General features: G+C 34.4%; 1 protein-coding gene across 4 annotated transcripts in view; it reads right to left on the bottom strand.

The window, feature by feature from the left end:
- LOC126852713 (neurogenic locus Notch protein) overlaps positions 1–20656 on the bottom strand; it is a 259129-nt gene that overhangs the window by 51322 nt on the left and 187151 nt on the right. For 3 of the 4 annotated variants that reach the window (XM_050597774.1, XM_050597775.1, XM_050597776.1), the window contains one exon: positions 17454–17636. In XM_050597774.1, coding sequence (XP_050453731.1) covers positions 17454–17636 — 183 coding nt within the window. Of the gene's footprint in view, positions 1–17453; positions 17637–19872; positions 20253–20656 lie in introns of those variants that run through there. The other variant, XM_050597777.1, reaches the window with a different exon arrangement.

The following is a 20656-nucleotide window of genomic DNA, read 5'->3' on the forward strand; positions in this document are numbered from 1 at the left end:
ATTTTTAATATTAAATATTAAAAGAAAAAATTAACTAAATGCAATCCAAAAATCCTACAAGGAGTTGATGTTTTACAACTTCTCGCTTTTATGGTTACAAAATATTATTAATACACTATTAGAAAATTTGTGTTTTATTAGTGACGGGATTTATTTATTAAAATTTATAGAAAAAATATTGATTTTATTCTATAATAAAAATAATCAATAATATTTCCTCAAGTTAATTTTATTAAAAATATATTGATTTTATGAAAAATTGATTTCAAATTAATATAAAGTTTCAATTCATTTTATATTGAAAAATTAACATAGTGTCACCATATTACATTAAATTAGCGTTTATAAAAATTTGTGTGGACACGCGATATATATAAAATTTAAATCAAATTTTCCAACAGTGTACGACAAATATAACGTGCAAAAATTCGAAGATCCAATATGAAAGGAACAATGTAATCACAAATATCGAAGAAACTTATTGTATCCACAACTGGACAGAGGGACACGTTCTTGCATAAGATTTCATAGATATTCACGATATGAGATCCATGGAATTCTATCAGTCACCGATTAATAATCCCTTCTTGGATAAATTCTCTCTCTCTAACTACATCCCGCGGTGAGGATAATACATTGACATCCACTTCTTTTTTATCTTTAAGGCATATCCAAAGAATTTTACGATCCTGATCGACTATGAAGGAATAATAAATATTAAAGGATCGCCACGTGTTATAAGAAGACTGGATAATGCCCTATGAAGACAACGGGTGGTAAAGTATTTCGTGGCGATATGTAGTAGTAGTCTGTAAAAAGATCCACCCGATGAAAACTACCGTGAATTATGGAGAACGTGGCATAAATAAATCAGTTCTAAGAGAGCGATCTTAGAACCTCTATCCGGATCGCGACCACCTGCGAAGTGAACGATAAGAGAATGTCTTTGCCTATAAAATGTGAGCATTTCGAAATGGAAGAGAAAGTCTATGACTCATATCTTAAGTTGCTAATAAAATTGCATACGCTAATCAAACGCATGGAAATATGCCTCGAAACCAACCGTTCAACGATATTCGATGAAGAGGGATGTATTTTATTTTCCCATAGCTCTAGCGAATATTCGGATTTTTTAATTTTATTTATTTATTTTTTTTTACCTTTTCTTATTTTTGTTTTATTTTTTTTTTGTATTTATTTTATTTATTTATTTTATTTTTTTATATAATTTTATTAATTAATTTAGTATTTAAATATTATTTTCTCGAATAAATTTAATATCATTTAATTTGAATATCATTTATTAAATTGAAATTTATTAATTTATTAATTTTATTATTAATTTGAATTTAATATTATTCGAACATTTAATATCGTTTAATATTTTATTTCGAATAAATTTAAATATTATTTTATTAAATAATAATCCAATTTTTGCTAACAAAATATCACTTTTCGATTTTTTAGTAAAAATTTTATAAACGTTCCCTATAACATGTATAAAGAACTCCTTATCAAAACCAAAAATCCTCTTCTTAAAACTAAAAGCATTATTTAACACTGCAACTAAATTTCCGTTGAAAATCCTCGCAAAAACACGCGGGCTAACCGCCGTAAAAAAAATTAACCGCTTCCGATACAAACGCGCCGTAATAAACGCGGATTTATCGCACGATTCTGGCGGAAATAATGGCGGCGCCAAAGTGAATCGTTCGCCGTTCAGGCAAAGCCTGAAGAAGTCCGTATAATTTAATAAAGAAATCGATGTCTCCCCGACGAGACGATTTCGGTCGCGGATCGCGCGCAGTCATCGTGAAAACTATCTGTCCGCAAATTGGATCGGACGGGCGACGAAGGGAGGGGGGAGCGGCGATAAAAAAGCAGGCGCGAAGAAGTTTTGCGGAGGAAATCCTGCGGACGGACGATTGACCGCATCTCGAGGACGAGAGGGAGAAGGATTCGCGGCGGAAATCGAGTATCATCGTCGTCATTCTCGAGCCGAGTCGGCTTGAAAAATATACGAGCTATACAGCTTAGGAGGAGATATAGATCTGTTTTTTTTTTTTTTTCCCTAGATTGATTAAAATTCTAAATTTTTTATCAAAACAAAAATCCGGCAAAAATCTTTTCTATTAAAAATGTTAAAATAAAAAGATGGAAAATCTGTTTACCTTTATTTTCGTCAATTGACAAAGTATTTTGTAATTTAAGTTTCATTCAAAATATATATAAAATTCGTAAGAGATTAGACATAGGAAATCAATTAATTCTTTTCTCATTAAACTAAAAATTAATATAATTAATAAAATTTAGTAACATTTTATATCTTCCTCGCCAACAAGAATTGTATAAAATTTCACATCATAATTTGAATTAAAATAGACTTTATTGTAAAAATTAATTATACTTTCTTAAACTGTAATTATTAATATGATTTATTAATTAAAGAAAATTAAAGATCTTTTTGCACAAAATCATACCATAAATATAGTTTCCGCCACTTGATTCCACTGCAGGAAGCCCGGGATAATAAATAAAAACCGGAATTTACTATGGCCTTATCGGTCCGCTCAGCGGACTTTTCCGGTCAACCCCGGATCGCAAGAACGAGAAAATATTTTAATTATTTTAATGAAATTTTCCAAAACCCGCCCTTCTCCTCTCCTCGACGATTTTAACGGCGATTCTTTGGCGAACGGTGACGTTGACTTATGCTTCCAGGAAATAAAGCGCAAAGGGAGGCGATACGGTATTCCGTAAAGCCGCCGCAGGTGTCAGCCTTTCTTGCGAATGCGCGCGCGGGGGGGAGGGGCGGGGGTAGGGAACCGGTATAAGGCCGGTCGGTTTTTGCCACTAAACAGGATTATCGAAATAACGCGAAATCGATTCTCGCACGCTCGCTGTGAAACCTGTGTGTGCCCCCCCTCGTGATTGCAACGGCAAGAAGGTAGACGCGAGGTGTCTGCACGCGAACGGCCGTTTTTTAATTTCGCGTCGAGCGTCGAGTTTTTCTTCGCAATTCCGCGCGATTTTCTTCATCGCGCGGTCATCATCATCATCATCGTGCGTGCGTGCGTGCGACGCATCATCAGCCTTCCTTCTTCGCAGGACGGAATTGTTTCTTATCTCGTAAGCGGAAAAATCCTCTCTCTCTCTCTCTCTCTCTCTCTCTCTCGAGAGAGAGAGAGCGCGAAATATTTCGCGTGACACGAGGGTGAGAAAAAGGTGTTTTCTTTTCTTATCAGCATTTGTCAATTGATAATAAAATTACTGATAATAATGTTTATTAGGAGAGGCGATAAATATTTATAGAAGTAAGTGTAATAATTAATTGCTGTTAAATAATTTCTGTTATGATCTGTTATGTCCTGATACCACGAACGATATCAGTATCAAAAGGTTCTAATAAACCGCTCGCTGTTTTGGACTACGATTTAATCACGGCAGGGCGAATCGATTGCATCGTAATAATTGCGAAATGAAATAGGAAGTGGCCGTAACATCGGAATCGTCCATCGCGAGACGAAAGAAGTCTCGATTAAGGTTCGCATAACGCACGTTAAGAGACGTCAAGGACGAGCGGCAGAGATATATATATATACATATATATATATATATATGTGTGTGTGTGTGTGTGTAGAAATTACCCCCGGCTATTCGGCTATTTTCTACGGCAATAACGATTATCCCTGGCGCAATTTCCGCCGGTCGCGATAATAAAGCAACGTAACCGAGGCACGATAAAGCGGAGCAATAACGATGACGAGGAACGTGAAACGGTTCACGTCACGCAGAACGCGCGATCTCTTTCTTTCTCTAACAAATTTAGAATATTACTAATTACTCAGTGACTCACTACACCTCGGCAAAAAGGTCCTCTTGTAACACAGAAACGCGACTCCTCTAAAAAGATTTTCACATGGAACGATGACGTGAGAAATATCACCTCATTTCAATTTTGACAGCAACTTTTTTATACTTATTTTTTTTTCTTTATTTTCACTGCGATTATTTATTTTTTCTACCTCAAAGACTTTTATATGTTAATTTATTATTAATTTTATTATTAATTTCATTATTAATTTATTATTATTAATTTTATTATTCTATCCATGACATTTAATTCTCAAAATAATAACTGTCATGGAGAAAATAATAAAATTAATAATAAATTAAAATGTCCTTTTTTTTTACGACGGATCTTCGAGTGTAATCGCTCTAAGTACGTTCTCCGGTAAAAGTTCACGCAAAAAGAAAGAAAACGTGTGATTTCCTCGAAGGGAAATAATATGCACGCGGAACGAATCCTGAAAGGTTCGTTGTGATTTTCAACGGTCGAATCGAATCAGTGAACTCGGTCTGAACTTGACGGAACGCAATACCTTTCCTTCTTTCTCTCTCGTGCTTGACGAGCGTATCGTTATAGCCTCGAGTGCAGCTCGGCCTCGTTATAGCACTGTCTCTCGTCTATCAAATGCAGAGCCAGCATCCTAAAGTAAGATCTAGTTACGCTGACCTGACACCTTCTGGCCGTGATTGCCGGCTCGAAGACTGAACTGTTTCTCAGGGCGATTATGCATTATCGTAAATTATTATGAATTATTATGAAATCGTAAATTGCAGAAAATTATTCAAGTAAGAGTAATAAATTGATTTCTTTTCTACGAATATGTGAAAGTGTACGTGAATATCTACGTACAATAGTAAATATTATTTTTAAATATTACATTTAATATTTTTATTACAATTTTTATTATAAAAATTAATTTTTATTATAAAAATATTTTAAGCTGTAGAAAAAAGAAAATTTACTAGAAAATGAAAAAATTCCTTTTTCCCATTTTTGACATTTCTTTCTCTTTTTTATTTTAGCACTTATATGTCAATCTATTCTATTAAAATTGCAAAGCGAGACAAAATTGAAAAGTTTATCGCTGGCTGTCAAGTACCATTCTTATCCAAGGAACCGCGTAATAAGGACGCACATTCGCAATGAATACGAGAGGAACCTACCATACATATCGTACTTGCATTTTAAATGCAACATCTCTCTGGAGGGAGTTCGGGACGAAAAATGGACCGTCCAATGACTCTTCCTGATTTCTTCACCTCGCTCGCGGCTTCCTTACCGGCGACGATTAATCTTCTCTCGCTGATTGCCGACGCGAGATTTAACGATCGATGATTTTTATCATCGCGGGTGGCGGCTTTTTAGCGCGACGAAAATGGAAGGGGCGCGAGCAAGACACGATTCTTCGTCAAATACCTTCGATACTGACTTGAAAATGCATTGAAAAACCACAAACGCGATAAGTGTTTTAATTTTATTCCGCGAAATCGCGTAAAAAATAAACATTATTTTTTATACATTCATATATTCCTTTAATTTAATCTCGAATGATAAGGACTTGAAAATAATAAAATTTTTGCTTTTTTAATCTTCAAATCATTTTTTTAAATGCTCTGATTCTTCGATTTCTACCTTTCAGTCTATAAAATATTAAAAATATTAGAAATGTATATTAAAGTCTTATTTAAGTGTCTCGCAAAGCGCTTTAAAGAAAGAGGATCGCTTTAAAATCGATAGATTACTTAATTTTCCGGCTTTATTATCCTCGCATTATTATTGTCCTTTGTGTTTCTGCCACGTGATTGAAACACGCGCGAAGGTGGGCTGGGCGCAATAAAAATTCGAACTTTTGCAATCGCGACCGACTGAGAGATTACGACCCTTTCTGTCTCTCAGTTCGACAATTAAGGGAGGCATTAATCACTTTAATTACTTGTCGAGCCAGCCACGAGCGTTTGGCTTAACGGTAATGAATAATAAATACTACGATACCATCGATCATTCGACATGTGTAGCAAGTCGGGCTCAGCCCGAGAAGCCCGTCTCCGATTGTAATTTGTTCGCCCATTAATCCACCGCCGACATTAATAAAGTCCAATGAAAGGGCCGATCAAAAATTAAGATCTTTTCGCTGTCTCTTTCGCACGTTATCGAGACCAAATGCCATGTACGAGATGACGTCCTTTTTTTTTTTTAATGCCACATTTATTATGTGCTTATATTTAAATACTATAGGATAAGAATTTTATTATAACTGAAAATAATAAATTTTGATGAAAGAAAAAAATGTTTATTTAGGTCATATAAGTAAGGATAGCAACCAGCGGAGCGAATTCTTTTCCCTTCCTTCTCCCGCCATTTGTCTCAACTAACTTTATTATTTTTCTACGGTAACGAGATGAGTAATGAGACACGGTCTGCCCTTAACTTCTCTTCGTAGGCGAATCAAAAGCTTAAGAGCTGGTGAGGCGAGAAGATTTACAACGTTACGCGATTTTTTTTCTCCCCCCTTTTGTTTCTTTTTCTAACTACATCTTTTCTCATTACGACAAGCTGTGCTTCGTATTCTTCAAACAAATTGGATTTCTCCTGCAAAAAAAAAAAAATAGAGATCGATTTGGATAATTAGAACAATCAGGAAAAAAAAAAATAACTAGCTTTCACGATTAAAAAGTAAAAGAATCATTTTTAAATCCTTATCATTCGAGATTAAATTAAAAAATATAGAAATGCATAAAAAATAAGCGTATTAAATGTATAAATATTTTTCTAATTTAATTAAGATAAATTAAAATAAATAAATCAAGCTAATAAATTTTAAAATTAAAATATTCTAAATAAATTATAAAAAAAATATATCAAATGTAAAATTGCTGACATAAATTAATACAATCATAAAATTAATTAGTAATGTTATTAAACATGAAATCAATCAAGATACATCACAAAATAACTTCGTAATTAATTACAATATAAAGTATAATAAAGCGTGTTGACAAAGATCATCTTTTAATCGAAATAATCTGCAGAATGTCATCTTTAACAAAAAATCGAAAGATGTCATCTTTAACAAAAAACAATATCGAAAAACGGAGTTGCAAAAAAATTATTAAAAAAAAAAGAGATGACGAGAGGAGAGAGGAATTGGCGAAAAGAAGGCTTCAGAGCTGCGGCAATTAACTTCCCCTAATAAAGCGGCGGTTCATTTCGGAGTCGAAATTAATTTCTCCGCCGCGATAACGACAATCCCCCCGCCCCAAGGTCTCTTCCTCCCGATCGATCGGATCGATTTTTAACGCGGGCTAGCGTTAATAAGAAACGATCGAGAGATTGATCTCGGCGGACTCGGTTAGTTGCACGAAGATGAGGAATCCCCGTGACTTGCAACGCTAAACTCAAACACAGAGAATCGCGCTGTTTGTTATCTCTGACGTTCCTTGTTTATCACGGTTATTTATTTTTTTACGCACATCATTTATATAATATTTTAAGATAATTTATTATTATTCATTATTTATATATTAATATTTATTATTTACATTTACGTAATATGTATAATATTCTAATATTATAATGTATATAATATGTATAATATGTATAATATTTATATAGCATATTTAGGTATATATTTAATATTTATTATTTATATTAATATTATGAGATAACGATGCTAACAATTCTAAAGACAAAAACAAGATTTTTGAACTAAAAATAATTTTTTTTTTTTTCAATCAAACAAATATATTTTGTTAATTTTGACTTTTTTTACTTAAATAAATAAATATATAATTAATAAAATTTGTTCAAGATTGTAACGCCAAGAATGCCAAGAATCCAATACGAGTGGGCTGATCGAACGAGAGACAGAGTCTTCGCGGTCGATATACATATATATGTACGTATACACATGCGTGTTTATCTGTCAAACCGGCTTGTCTATCTGTCAAAATTCTTCTACCGAGCTTCTTCAATCGTCATCCCGCTATTATCCGCGGGGATCTAGGATTGTCTCTCACACGCCCGTTCGCATAACGGTACAACGATATAGCGACGGATATCAAACGGCCATATATCGTTTCCACGCGGAAGAAAATTATCGATCCCGGATGAAGATCCTGACCAGAGTCGCGATGCCTCCTCGATTCAAAGGAATATCAATGACTTTGACCTCCGCGGATGACAATGAATCGAGCGCTTGACTTATGACTGAACTGTATGTCATTACAAAGAGTGTATCAAATGTGCAATATTTTGTTATATGTATATTATATATATATATATATATATATATATATATAATTCCAGAAAATTTTTTGAGATTTAGTTGAGCTCTTTTTATTTCAATCTTATTCCCATTTTATTGGGAATTTTAAGCGCTTATTGTTTTTTATTTATGATATTAAAAACAATATTACACCTACAATAATAATGCTTATATATATTTAAAAGAATTTAATTTATATATATATATATATAAGATTATTATTATATCAATTTTTATTGAATAATAATAATTAATTGCATAATAATAATTTTATAATAATTATGATTACTTTTTCATGAATTTATATAACAAATAAAAATTATATTCTTCTTATACAAAAGCAAATTATTATTATATTAATTATATTATTATTATATCAATTTTTATCGAATAATAATAATTAATTGCATAATAATAATTTTATAATAATTATGATTACTTTTTCATGAATTTATATAACAAATAAAAATTATATTCTTATACAAAAGCAAATTATTATTATATTAATTATATTATTATTATATCAATTTTTTATCAAATAATAATAATTAATTGCATAATAATAATTTTATAATAATTATGATTACTTTTTTCATGAATTTATATAACAAATAAAAAATTATATTCTTCTTATACAAAAGCAAATTATTATTATATTAATTATATTATTATTATATCAATTTTTTATCGAATAATAATAATTAATTGCATAATAATAATTTTATAATAATTATGATTACTTTTTTCATGAATTTATATAACAAATAAAAAATTATATTCTTCTTATACAAAAGCAAATTATTATTATATTAATTATATTATTATTATATCAATTTTTATCGAATAATAATAATTTTATAATAATTATTATTTTTTTCATGAATTTATAACAAATAAAAAATTATTCTTTTTTTATACGAAAGCAATAGAGATCAATATTGAAATTAATAAAATAAAACAATTACTATAATAATTAATTATTAATATACATTACATGCATATTTCTAGTAGTGATTAATTATCAAATAAATGCAAGCAACATTTTTGCGAAAGCGAAATGCAACTGTGAGAATGCAGAATTCTATTCCTTCTACAACCTTGTAACTTCCTCTTCTCGTATCCTCTCGGCTTTTCTTCCTTCCTTTTGTCGTTCAACTTAGGGACAATTCGAGATAAATTATGCTGGGACAGGACGACAATGTGTACACAGACTGCGTCGCGATATCCTCGCCTCCCTATCCAATACGAATCTGACTTTTAGGCGGTATGAAAAATCGTGCTACGTCATCCTCGGTAATTTCAACGAGATTATATTATCGAAAAGCTTGGTTCTCGAGTATTCTTATACGAATTATTCGGCGCAAATTTTAAGAAAGAGAACACATCGCGATCCCCGTCGAGGATCCCATTCGCGACTCGACGCATTCGAATACACATCATTCGGGTCCTAACTAAGGTCCTCGCCCCGTCCCCCCTCCTCCCCTCCCGCTCCACCCCTCGCACTTCATCGAAGACATCGTGTGTCGAGAGCACTTTCGATTCGTTCTGGATTCGACGCCGCAGACCCGGTTTACGACCGCGACTCACCTCCCCCTCCCCTTCTCCTCCTCCCCCTCCTTTCCGTCCAAGGTGACGACGAGAGGTCACCGACGCGACCCCCACACGCGCTGAAAGCGAGCGCGAATGAAAACCACCATCCTCCTGGAATGGTACCATCGAATGGGCCCCTAGGGTAAGGGTATGCGCATTTAAGGCCGCATTTGTATGCGACCCCGCGCACTTTCTTGCGCGCGCGCGCGCGCACGCTATGTCGATCCCGTTGTACCCTCAAATTGGCTATTTCCACAAAGGGGGAGATGTGGGGAGGGGAGGGGTGGGGAGAGAGCGAGACCAAGGAAAGTACTCGGCGACGCCGGAATTCGTCTCATAGAAATCAGACTGTCGCTTTGTCAGCGTCCCGAAGAGGGGCGGCGGCGGCGGCGGCGGCGGCAACGTAATTCCATTGGACCTTTCTCGCGAAGACCAATTTCCTCGTCGTCAACAATGCGTCGTCCCTGCGTCTCGAAAAAGCCAGCCGGCGAAAAGCGCGCCTTCGTCGAAAGAATCGGACGCGAGTGCCTTCGTCGCGCGACGTCCATTCAAGGCAGGTGCTCATAATTCACAATGGCTACGGACGACAATTGCAATTCCGTGAACGGAGGATGTATCCTCCCTCCTTTAGAATCACGAAATTGTAGTAACGTGTTCGTAATATAATTATAATTATATTAATATGATATTGTAATAAAATTAATATTATGTTAATTTAATATAATAATTATAATATTAATATTGTGTAATTGTAATAATATTAATATTTATAATTATGTTAATATCATATTAATTATAATAATATTAATTATATTAATTCTAATTATACTGTAATTATATAATTTTATATAATACTCGATTTCATGTCTTCAATATTATACATATATTTTAATGATATATACTATATTAATATATTTCATCAATATTATATTTCATAATAATATATAATATAATATAATATTAATATAATTTATTATTAATATAATATTAATATATAATATAATATAATATTAATATAATATAATATCATATTAATATAATTCTTCAATATTATGTATTACCATATTATATAATATTAATATAATTCTTCAATAGAATATATTACAATAATATATAATATTGAAGATATATCTTTTCTTCAATATATTGAAAAATATATATTAATGTAAAATATATGTCTAGCTCTGAAATAATTTTCAACCACGAGTATTATGGAAAAATAAGGACATTGTCAACATAATTAATTATTAATTTTATAATACCTAACGTTATTAATTAAATTGAATTAGATATTTATTTAATTAATTAAATTATTAATTTAATAATACTTATTGTTAATAAATTTAACACCTTGTTTTGTTACTGCCACTTCTTTCAAAGATCCGGTATATATTAAATTTTTTTTCTCTCTTCGCCAAAGAAGCCTTGCCGGTAGTGCGGATTGTCGAGCGAAGGAAAAAGGAGCGAAGGTAACATGCAGAAGAGACACGTTAACCAGAAGGCGCGCGGGATGTCCGTCTCGTTCATGGCTGCCATATATCACGAGCGCTCCGAGGCAAAACACAAGGCATCACGGTGCGGAACCACGTGTGCACGCACACACATTATATCGTATGACGTTGTCGAGGCCCCTGATGACGATTTCAAGAGTGACTGATGCCCGGACGAGGAAGGCGCGCTTATAAAGAACGGCGTCTTGCTGAGCAACAATCCGGCTTGTTAGTAACGAGATGTGCTCTTGCTTCGCGATATCTCCCCTCTTCTTTGTCACTTGCCAGGCTTTTGTCTCGTTTCATTGTGCGGTAGAGAGATTATTGCGAAATTATATTTCAATATTTAATTTTTAAATTAATTTCAGATATTAATCGAAGAAATTAATCGTGTCCGTCAATTTTAATATTTTATATAAGAAAATGTTATTATTACAGTATATTTTGTACTTTTGCAATAAAATACGAGTTATTTAAATTGTGGAAAATTACATAATTATTCTATAATTACAAAATTCCTTGTTTTCTGATTATGCCTTGTGTAATTTTAAAAATATAATTTTAAAAATATATTTTTTTTTCTTGTATAAAATCAATAGGTGACATCAAATCATAATAATCAGATAATAACCGCAATTAATTAAAAGAAAAATTAAAAAAAAATATATATATATATAATACAATTGAAAATATTTAATAAATAAAAATCTAGTGGAATATTTTGCAATTGCAATTAATTTCGTGGAGCATCGAGCAGATGCAGGTATTGTTATTCGGCAGGGCAACGTCCTGAAATCGCCCGTATTGTTCCTCGGATTGCGCGATAAAAATGGCATTCGAGGTTCTTTTTTTCCGACGGAATGATGAAGTGACCAAAGAAGCGAACACGCGCCCAGAGCGACGGTGAAGAGAAAGGAAATGGCGCTCGGTGCCCGAGAAAAGAATATTCAAAAGGGGCACGGACAATAAATGCGCGCGTCTTCCTCGCTCGGGAGGGTGCCGTCACACTTGACAATCAACTCGTCCGCCTCGGCATCGACAGCCAAGTCGCTGTCTTTCGAGAAGAAACAAAAACATGAATAATCTCTTGTCTCGTGCGAGTCAAATTGTACTCTTTTCTTTAATTATTGTTAGGCCCACAAAAAATATTATTGAAATATTATTAAATATTATTAAATTATTAAATTATTTAATTATATTTAAATTTTTTAATTATTATAGAAATTTAAATTATGTTAAATTACATTAAATTATTTACCTTATTCAATTTATAATATTATATAATTATTATATTATTTATAATATTATAAAAATGTTATTAAAAAATATTTAATATAAATTCAATAAAAAAATGGATGTTAGATTGAAAATTGAGATTTAAATACTGCAAGTATAGACATCTTGCAAATGCGAAATATAATTCAATTATAAAATTATATATATATATATATATATATATATATATATATATATATATATAAGTCAGCACAATTAGATACGTATAATACAATAGACCTCCGTATATGTGCGACACTCTACGTTTACTTATTTTTTAACTTTTTGAACTCTTTATTTAATTTTATATCCTTATTTCCTTGGTGGATTTCTTCTTCTATCTTTTTCAATTGACTCTTTAGATGCCGCACTTTTAAATGCGTGTACATACATGATAAATCGCGTTTCTCGAGTTTCAAGAAATTTATTGATAAGAGAATTTATTTTGAATCACCGCAAAAGGATTTAAATTTCACTTCAAGTCAAAACTCTTTTATAACTCAATTTTCAATCCTACTTTGATACTTCCAAGAGTTAAATCACCATTTTTTTGAAACCATTTAATCTAGTTTCATCAAAATATTATGCAAACTTCATTTATTTATTTAATTAACTAATAGAAAATCAAGGGAAAAATCCTTTTGATATAATAAATAAATTATATATTATTAATACTGTAATAAAAATAACAATTAAAACATAATAATAATAATAATTAAATAAATAATAATAGTTAATAAAAATAATTAAATAAATAAATATTTAAATAAATAAATATTATTTTACGAGTATTATCGAGCTATGTCAAAGTCTAGAGAAAGACGCGAGATTCTTAAATCTTTCTCGTGGAAATATCAAGCTAGAGAACCTGGGGTCGTTACATACTGATAGTCGACGCAGATGATCGTTTGTGCAATTTAAGGACGGTAGGTAGGAAAGACCGGCTGCTCATTACATCCGCGTGTTGTTTAATATCGAGTTGATGCTCTCTCTCTCTCTCTCTCTCTCTCTCTCTCTCTCTCTCTCTCTCTCTCTCTCTCTCTCTCTCTCTCTCTCTCTCTCTCTCTCTCTCTCTCTCTCTCTCTCCTCTCTCTCTCTCTCTCTCTCTCTCTCTCTCTCTCTCTCTCTCTCTCTCTCTCTCTCTCTCGCCGCGCTACCGATTTATTAATCGGAATTTTTCATCGCGCGAGCGAGCATTCATCAGCCGGAAAGAGAGCCCGTACTATCAGATCGCCCGGTAGAAGACGCAATAGCGGCGTAATTGCTCTCGTCCGTCAATGACACTTGGAGATCTCGTGCCGCTCCTCCTTCTTCATTATATATACGCAGTAATCATAAGCCTGCGTATGTACGTGGTGCGCGTATGCGCGAGCACAATGCGGCGGACACACCCCGCGATAACACACCGCGATATGATAACGCGGCTCGTGCTCGCGGACGAACTCGGGAATTGCAACGCGAGAGAACCGCGATCCATTATTCGCCATTTCATAATTCATGATAAAAATAATTAATTTAAAAATGAAGGACATTATAAAATGTCTATGCAAAATGTCAAAAATTTATAACGACCTAATGTAGGGTGCTTTTTTTTTTTTAGTGTCAAGACAAAAAAAAATTTGACGAAGGTTTTATCATTTTTTTTTTCGTTTCCAAGAAAATTCGTCACGATCTTTGAAGAGATGAGATATTTCGCGATGCAGATCTGATTTCCGGACGAGGCTCCCTCGCCGAGGGAGAGAGAAAGGGAAGCTTCTCTCATTACGCGTCCGGCAACCCGAAACAGAGAGACGAGGGGGAGGTTGAGCTTAACGACAATTACAAAGCCCGGGTTGAGGGGAGGGGCGGAGGAGGCGGTTATAATACGTGATGCAAAACCGGCCGCGGGTCGTCGTGCAAAATCCTGAATGCCCGAGTATCCTCTTTCCTCGAACCTCTTAGCGCTACTTAGCGGATCCTTTTACGGGACAGCAGGGACCCGAGCAAGGAAGGGAAGGGGCACGACGTAAAGGGATTCGCAAGGAAGAGGAGACGAAAAAGGACGAAGAGGAAGCCCCGAGAAGGTGGAGAGAAGCCGAGGAGGAACGAGCGAGGGAGGCGAAGGATGGTGATGGAGCGGAGAGTACGAAAATGGCGGAGAGTAAAGCCGGGGGACAAGATAAGCCTTTGTGCACGGGGGCCCACGCGGGGGCCCACGGTAACAACGTCGTCGTCGTCGTCGTCCCCCTCCTCCTCGTCGTCTCGGTCTCATATTTCGCGAATCCCGCTATCATATTTTATACCGTCCCCCCCCCCTCCCTCCCTTCCCCCGCCCTCCACCATTCCCGTCTCGCCAGGTTACCTTCGAGGGCCCCCTCGAATCTCTCATTTTTTGTTATCTCACTTTTCGGACCCTCTTTTCGGGGCACGGCTCCTCCTCGATGTTAAAAAAGGCATTATAAGACGAAAATAAGAGCGCAATGCGATAAACTTCAAGATCACCAGACTTGAATAAAGAGTATTAAAAAAAAAAGAATATTAAAAAAAAAAAAATGGATTCGACAAGAAATAATCTTGAGGAAATGACAAGGAAATATAACAAATTGATTTCCGATAAAAGAAAAGTTCTATTAAAAGGGTAATTCTTTTTCGTATTATTCTTATTATATGGGGATTGAAGGAGACAAAGATTAATAAAGTATTTCTTTTCGAGAAGGGGGATTAGCAACATTTTTCACAATAAACTCTTTGAGAGGAAATCTGATGGATTGCAAAGAGAGACAAACGATTAAGAAAAAATAATGGGAGAATTCGATAAAAGATGCATATGAAAGAGTCCATCGATAATATAATTCAGATACATATACATTTATATATATTATTTATAAAAAACATTTAAGGATAATAGTAGCAGTCATATTACAATACGGCACTGTGGCAAGTATTCTATGTAATTGCAGGAGTCTTAGAAAACAACTATTACTAATATTTTGATTTTTTTATAAGAGCCTACAATGCGATGTAACTCAACGTGGAAGATGTGATATAACTCAATTAAATTTTTCATTTATTGAATATATTATTTGTATAAATCTTTTTTTAAATCGCGACGAATTATATTTTTCAAATGTATGAGCGAATGCTTTTAAATATAAAATGTTTCATATTTTCTTAATCACTTATAAAAGTTTGTTTACAAAATTTTTAATAATTCTATTACAATAAATTAAAAGTAATAATTTTTTTAATTTAGCTTTATTGTCATATCTTCTGTTAAGAGGCAAAGGACTGAGACAAAGATTATGAATAAAAGAATTTTTCTTTATAAATAAAAGAACTAATTTTTAAATAAAAATATTATTAATGTATGTTTTCATAGTAAACAAATTAATTAATTAAAAGATTGCAAATGTCATTTGAAATTTTTGCCGAGAAATTAAATTAAATTCCACAAAATATCCTTTCTTATACTATCTCTGTTTCTATCCTTTTCTATCACGTGCAATTACCTTACATAAAATACTACAAAGACTCATCACAAATTCATTTATTATATTAAATGGATTTTTTCTATTTTTAATAAATAAATAAATATAAATAAATATTCTAAGAGTTAACTCTCTCGCCGTCGATTGCATCGATTATCGATCGCGCAGATCTCTCTCTCTCTCTCTCTCTCTCTCTCGCGGCCCCTCTATCTCGGAGAGGCCCTTAGGGGGCCCCCCGAGAGACAGACGGAGGAATAGATCGCGTCAAACAATTAAGGCTGATTTACGCGCGCTCTGCGTTGAAGGAGCAAACGAGCTGGAGCAGCCCGGTCGCTGCCCTTGCGTATCAGATAATGCGGCGCGGCTGTCATCTCGGAAGAATTTACCGGCGACGGCGAGCCCGGGGTCCAGCGGCAGCAGCCTATCTCGCGGCGGATCCGCGTCTCTCATCTCGCGATTTCCCGCGAAAATCACATCTTGATTTGGAAACTCGTTCTTAAGCTAGATTATCGCGTCTTAAAATTCTTAGAATATTTATTTATATTTATTTATTTAATTCTTGGAAATAATTTCATTTATTAATTATATTTAATTACAATTAATTATATTTATTTAACTCAGAATATTTATTTATATTTATTTATTTAATAAAAATAGGAAAAATCCATTTAATGTAATAAATAAATTACACGATTATTGACGAGAATAATAATTTAAAAAAAAATATTCAAAAAATTCGAGGTTATTAAAAGTAAGACAAAATGATAATAAAAGAAAAAAAAAAGGGAAAATCACATTATAAAAAAATCCCCTTGGCAGAAAACAAAATTCAAAATAAAAAAAAAATAAAATAAAAACTAAAGATATTTGCCGATAAAATAAATCTCTCGGAGAAGTTTTGCTCAAATATCAGTGTGTGATAAAAATCTTAGCTATAATTCAAACCTGATTACCTGATTTTCGACTGGCTGTTCTCTTTGCGGAGGTAATGGGCACACGCGGTACACCGTTACCATAAGGAGATGTAACTTTCCAACGGAAGGAATCTTTTTCGCTTTTATACAAACTACTCACGCGAGGGCACAAAAACCACGTCCACGTCGTTTCGAGGTAGAGGAGGAGGACCGCGAAAACGAACGACGGACTCTTCCCAGGGAATATAATTGCGACTTTCACGGCGAATTTTTTTTTTCCTCTTTTTTTTTTTGCCGAGAGACGCGCGCGGATCGATGTACGCAGAGCCCTACTTGCGCGAATATGAACGACAAAATTCGGGGCAAAATTGCCACCGTGAAAACGATCCGGGCCGCGTCTTTGATCGCTCGCGGTCACGCGAGGAAGCAGAAGAGGAGTCATCCGGCGTGTCCCTTTTCAAAAACGTGCGAAGAGATGCACGGCTGCTCTCTCTCTCTCTCTCTCTCCCTCTCTCGAGAAAAGGAGAGAAGAGAACGCGGAAAGGGACCTTGGACGCGGTATATAATCATGAGATGAAGTGCAGGAAAGACGTGTGTACTTACCAGGCATGCAGACGCATCGAAAGGTCCCAGGATCGTCCAGGCAGGAACCGTCGTTCTGGCAGGGATGGGACTCGCACTCGTTCACGTTCGTCTCGCATCGTGGACCGGTGAACCCTTGGGTGCAATTGCAGGCGAAGGAGCCGGGTGTGTTCACGCAGATACCGTCGTGCTCGCAGGGAGAGCCTGACAAAAAAAAAATCAGACAAGAATTATTACACTAAAAAAAAAAAAAAGTCAATTCAAAAAAATTTCGTTTGATTTAAAATATTATATTATTTATGCCAATACTTACAAATTAACTTCGTTATTTATTTAAAAAAAAAAAAATATTTTTTAAATGGATTTTTGTTAATATCTTTTTAATTTTTTAAAAACCTTTTTATTTTAATAACATCATCGTACTATTTATAATATATGTATTCGTATTTTTTTAATAAATAAATGTAATTAAAAATGTTAATTAAATAATTTATTTAATATAGCAAAATATTTTTGGACACAAGGTACATATTTATTTAAGTAAAAAAAGAAATTAAAATTAACAAAATGTATTTATATATATAGTCAACAAAAAAAAAATAAAAATCGATCAAAAAAGCGCTCGGGGTAATTGAAATAAAAATAGACTAGATTTAAAATTTGGTGGAAAGTAATATCTCGGATTGTCACATAAAGCAAATCTGATATATTTCGATCCGTCCTTCTTCCATATAATGACAAGCCACATGTCACTTCGACCACGTGCTAAATTAAATCTATATATAAGAAAAATAATTACATTAAATATATAAGACTCTATATAATACCCCCTATAAAAGACATTTTTGAATATTTTTCACCCCCGTCCTTATATTTAAAAGCGTCATTTTCATGGCCGTAAGCACATGTGAGTTTATAAAAAGAGCTCTTATCTTATAGTCGCATAACGTGCTCTTGTAATTCGCCAACGCTTTTTCCGGCAACGTAATTGCCGTCATCGTCGCGAAACGGGCGAAGGGAGATATGAAAGAGAAGCCGAGGAAAATGGCACGATAGGAAGAAATGTACATGTGTCGTGATTGTAAGAAACGCATTGCTGGACTGTGTATCGCGATCCGATGACATGGCAAGACCGATGACGAATCGCTCTCACTGAGACGCGCATCGTTTTCGCGAGCGGTCATCCAAAGATTAAGCGTTAATTATTAGTAACATTAATTTTAAGTTAACGTAAAATTTTTTATTTCTATTAATTTTTATCGCGATTTTTGCGAGTATTTCTCGATAAAAACAAATAAAACCATAAACAATCTCCTTATTCTGTAACTAAATCAAAGTTTTAATAACGATGTGACGTCACGCGCGAGTTAACCAATAACAAAGCGCTTTCAAGTCACGTAAGAATTTTAGATTTTAATCACCTTTTTTTCATTTATTTTAAATTAATTATTGTTAATGAAAAATCTTAAGAATTCTGCAATAACTTTTTTTCTGATCTATCTACTTTCGATCAAAAATTTATATGATATTTATTTTATAATATCCTATTCGCAGATGCTTCCCGTGTTCCCCGCGGCAGCAACGCCCGTAATTGGTCCGTTGCGAGTGACGTAGCACCGCATTGCACGGCAGGCACGACTCGGCTCATCCGAAGCGACCTCCTCACTCTCTCTCTCTCTCTCTCTCTCTCTCTCTCTCTCTCTCTCTCTCTCTCTCTCTCTCTCTCTCTCTCTCTCTCTCTTTCGCTTATAAGGAACTTAATCTACCAGAAAATATGCAATCTAGATAATAACAGAGCCCCCGCTCTCGGGCGCGAGATCATTATGGTTGTTATTAAACTTAAAATAACAATTTAGCGTTTAATTAGATTCGTTCGTGGGGGCCGCGCCGCAGGCACCCCTCTGAGAAGACCGCGCTTCTGTAAGAACGACGATCGAGGGGGCTGTCTTGGACCCCCTCCATTCTCTCTCTCTTTCTCTCTCTCTCTTTTCTCTCGCTTCTCCTCTTCGACGCGACTTCCGGCAAAATCTCATTATACCTGACGCGCTGACGTCGCGCGTCAACCACGTCGCCGAATCTCCGCTCTAGTGATGTTGCGTTTTTTGCAATCATACACTGTAGAGTCGATCTAATCGTTATAATCTTGTTCACTCTTTTTTTTTTTAATATAGTAAATGTAATACGGCTCTATAGTCGACGCGTGCAAGGGATTATTTTGCGTCAGAAGTTTAAAGGTTCCGATACATAGCATCTTGAAATTTTATCAAATTTTCAGTTATTTTTACAAAGCCTTTATATTCGACGTGAAAAAGGAGCACAAAATAAAATTTTTTCGGAAAAGATAATTAAAATAATTATATAATAACCCGTTCTTCCAAGAAAGACGACAATTTTAAATTCCTATGTTCAATCAAGACTCCTTCAGCTAATGTCAACTTACCATTGTCAACACAATGTCGCCAAATTTCAGTGAAATAATAGGCCTCTGTTTGACTGGCAGGTAATAATACAGAGCTATAATCCATGAAAAAGAAACGTCCAAGCTCGTCATGTAAACAAACGCGGGAAGACATAAACATAAACAGATCGATTTCACGTTACCTTTGTATCATACATGTAATGTATTCCCTTCTATTTCTTACTCAGCAATTATGATGCGAAATATACAGGATGTTCCAAAAATTTTGACACACCCAAAGTGTGAAGGTAGATTGGGCCAAACTGAGTCGAAAAGTCCTGTATCATTTTCCTCTATAACGCTTCAGAAAGAAGTTATTATTGAGTAAAGTCTGGCCAATCATCGCCGATCTTTAGTCAAGCGCACGTTGATGAGCCACGCGCCTGACAGTGTGCGTGAGCGATCAGCTGTTACAGCGACGCACCACTACCAGGCGCGCAGCTCACTGACATGTATCCGACTAAAGATCGGCGTTGATTAGACAGACTTTACTCAATAATAACTTCTTTCTGAAGCGTTATAGAGGAAAATGGTACAGGACTTTTCGACTCAATTTGGCTCAATCTACCTTCACACTTCGAGTGTGTCAAAATTTTTGGGACACCCTGTATAATGTATAAATGATATATTACAGATTACTTCGCATCATAAGTGATGAATAAGAATCTCATAGCTTCAAATACATTACTAAGCAGTAAATATAAAAAAAAATATTATTAAAAAATTATCTAATGATGGAACAACGCAAAAAGAAACGTTATAATGC

Source organism: Cataglyphis hispanica, chromosome 11 (genome assembly GCF_021464435.1).
Source record: "Cataglyphis hispanica isolate Lineage 1 chromosome 11, ULB_Chis1_1.0, whole genome shotgun sequence".
Taxonomy (NCBI): domain Eukaryota; kingdom Metazoa; phylum Arthropoda; class Insecta; order Hymenoptera; family Formicidae; genus Cataglyphis; species Cataglyphis hispanica.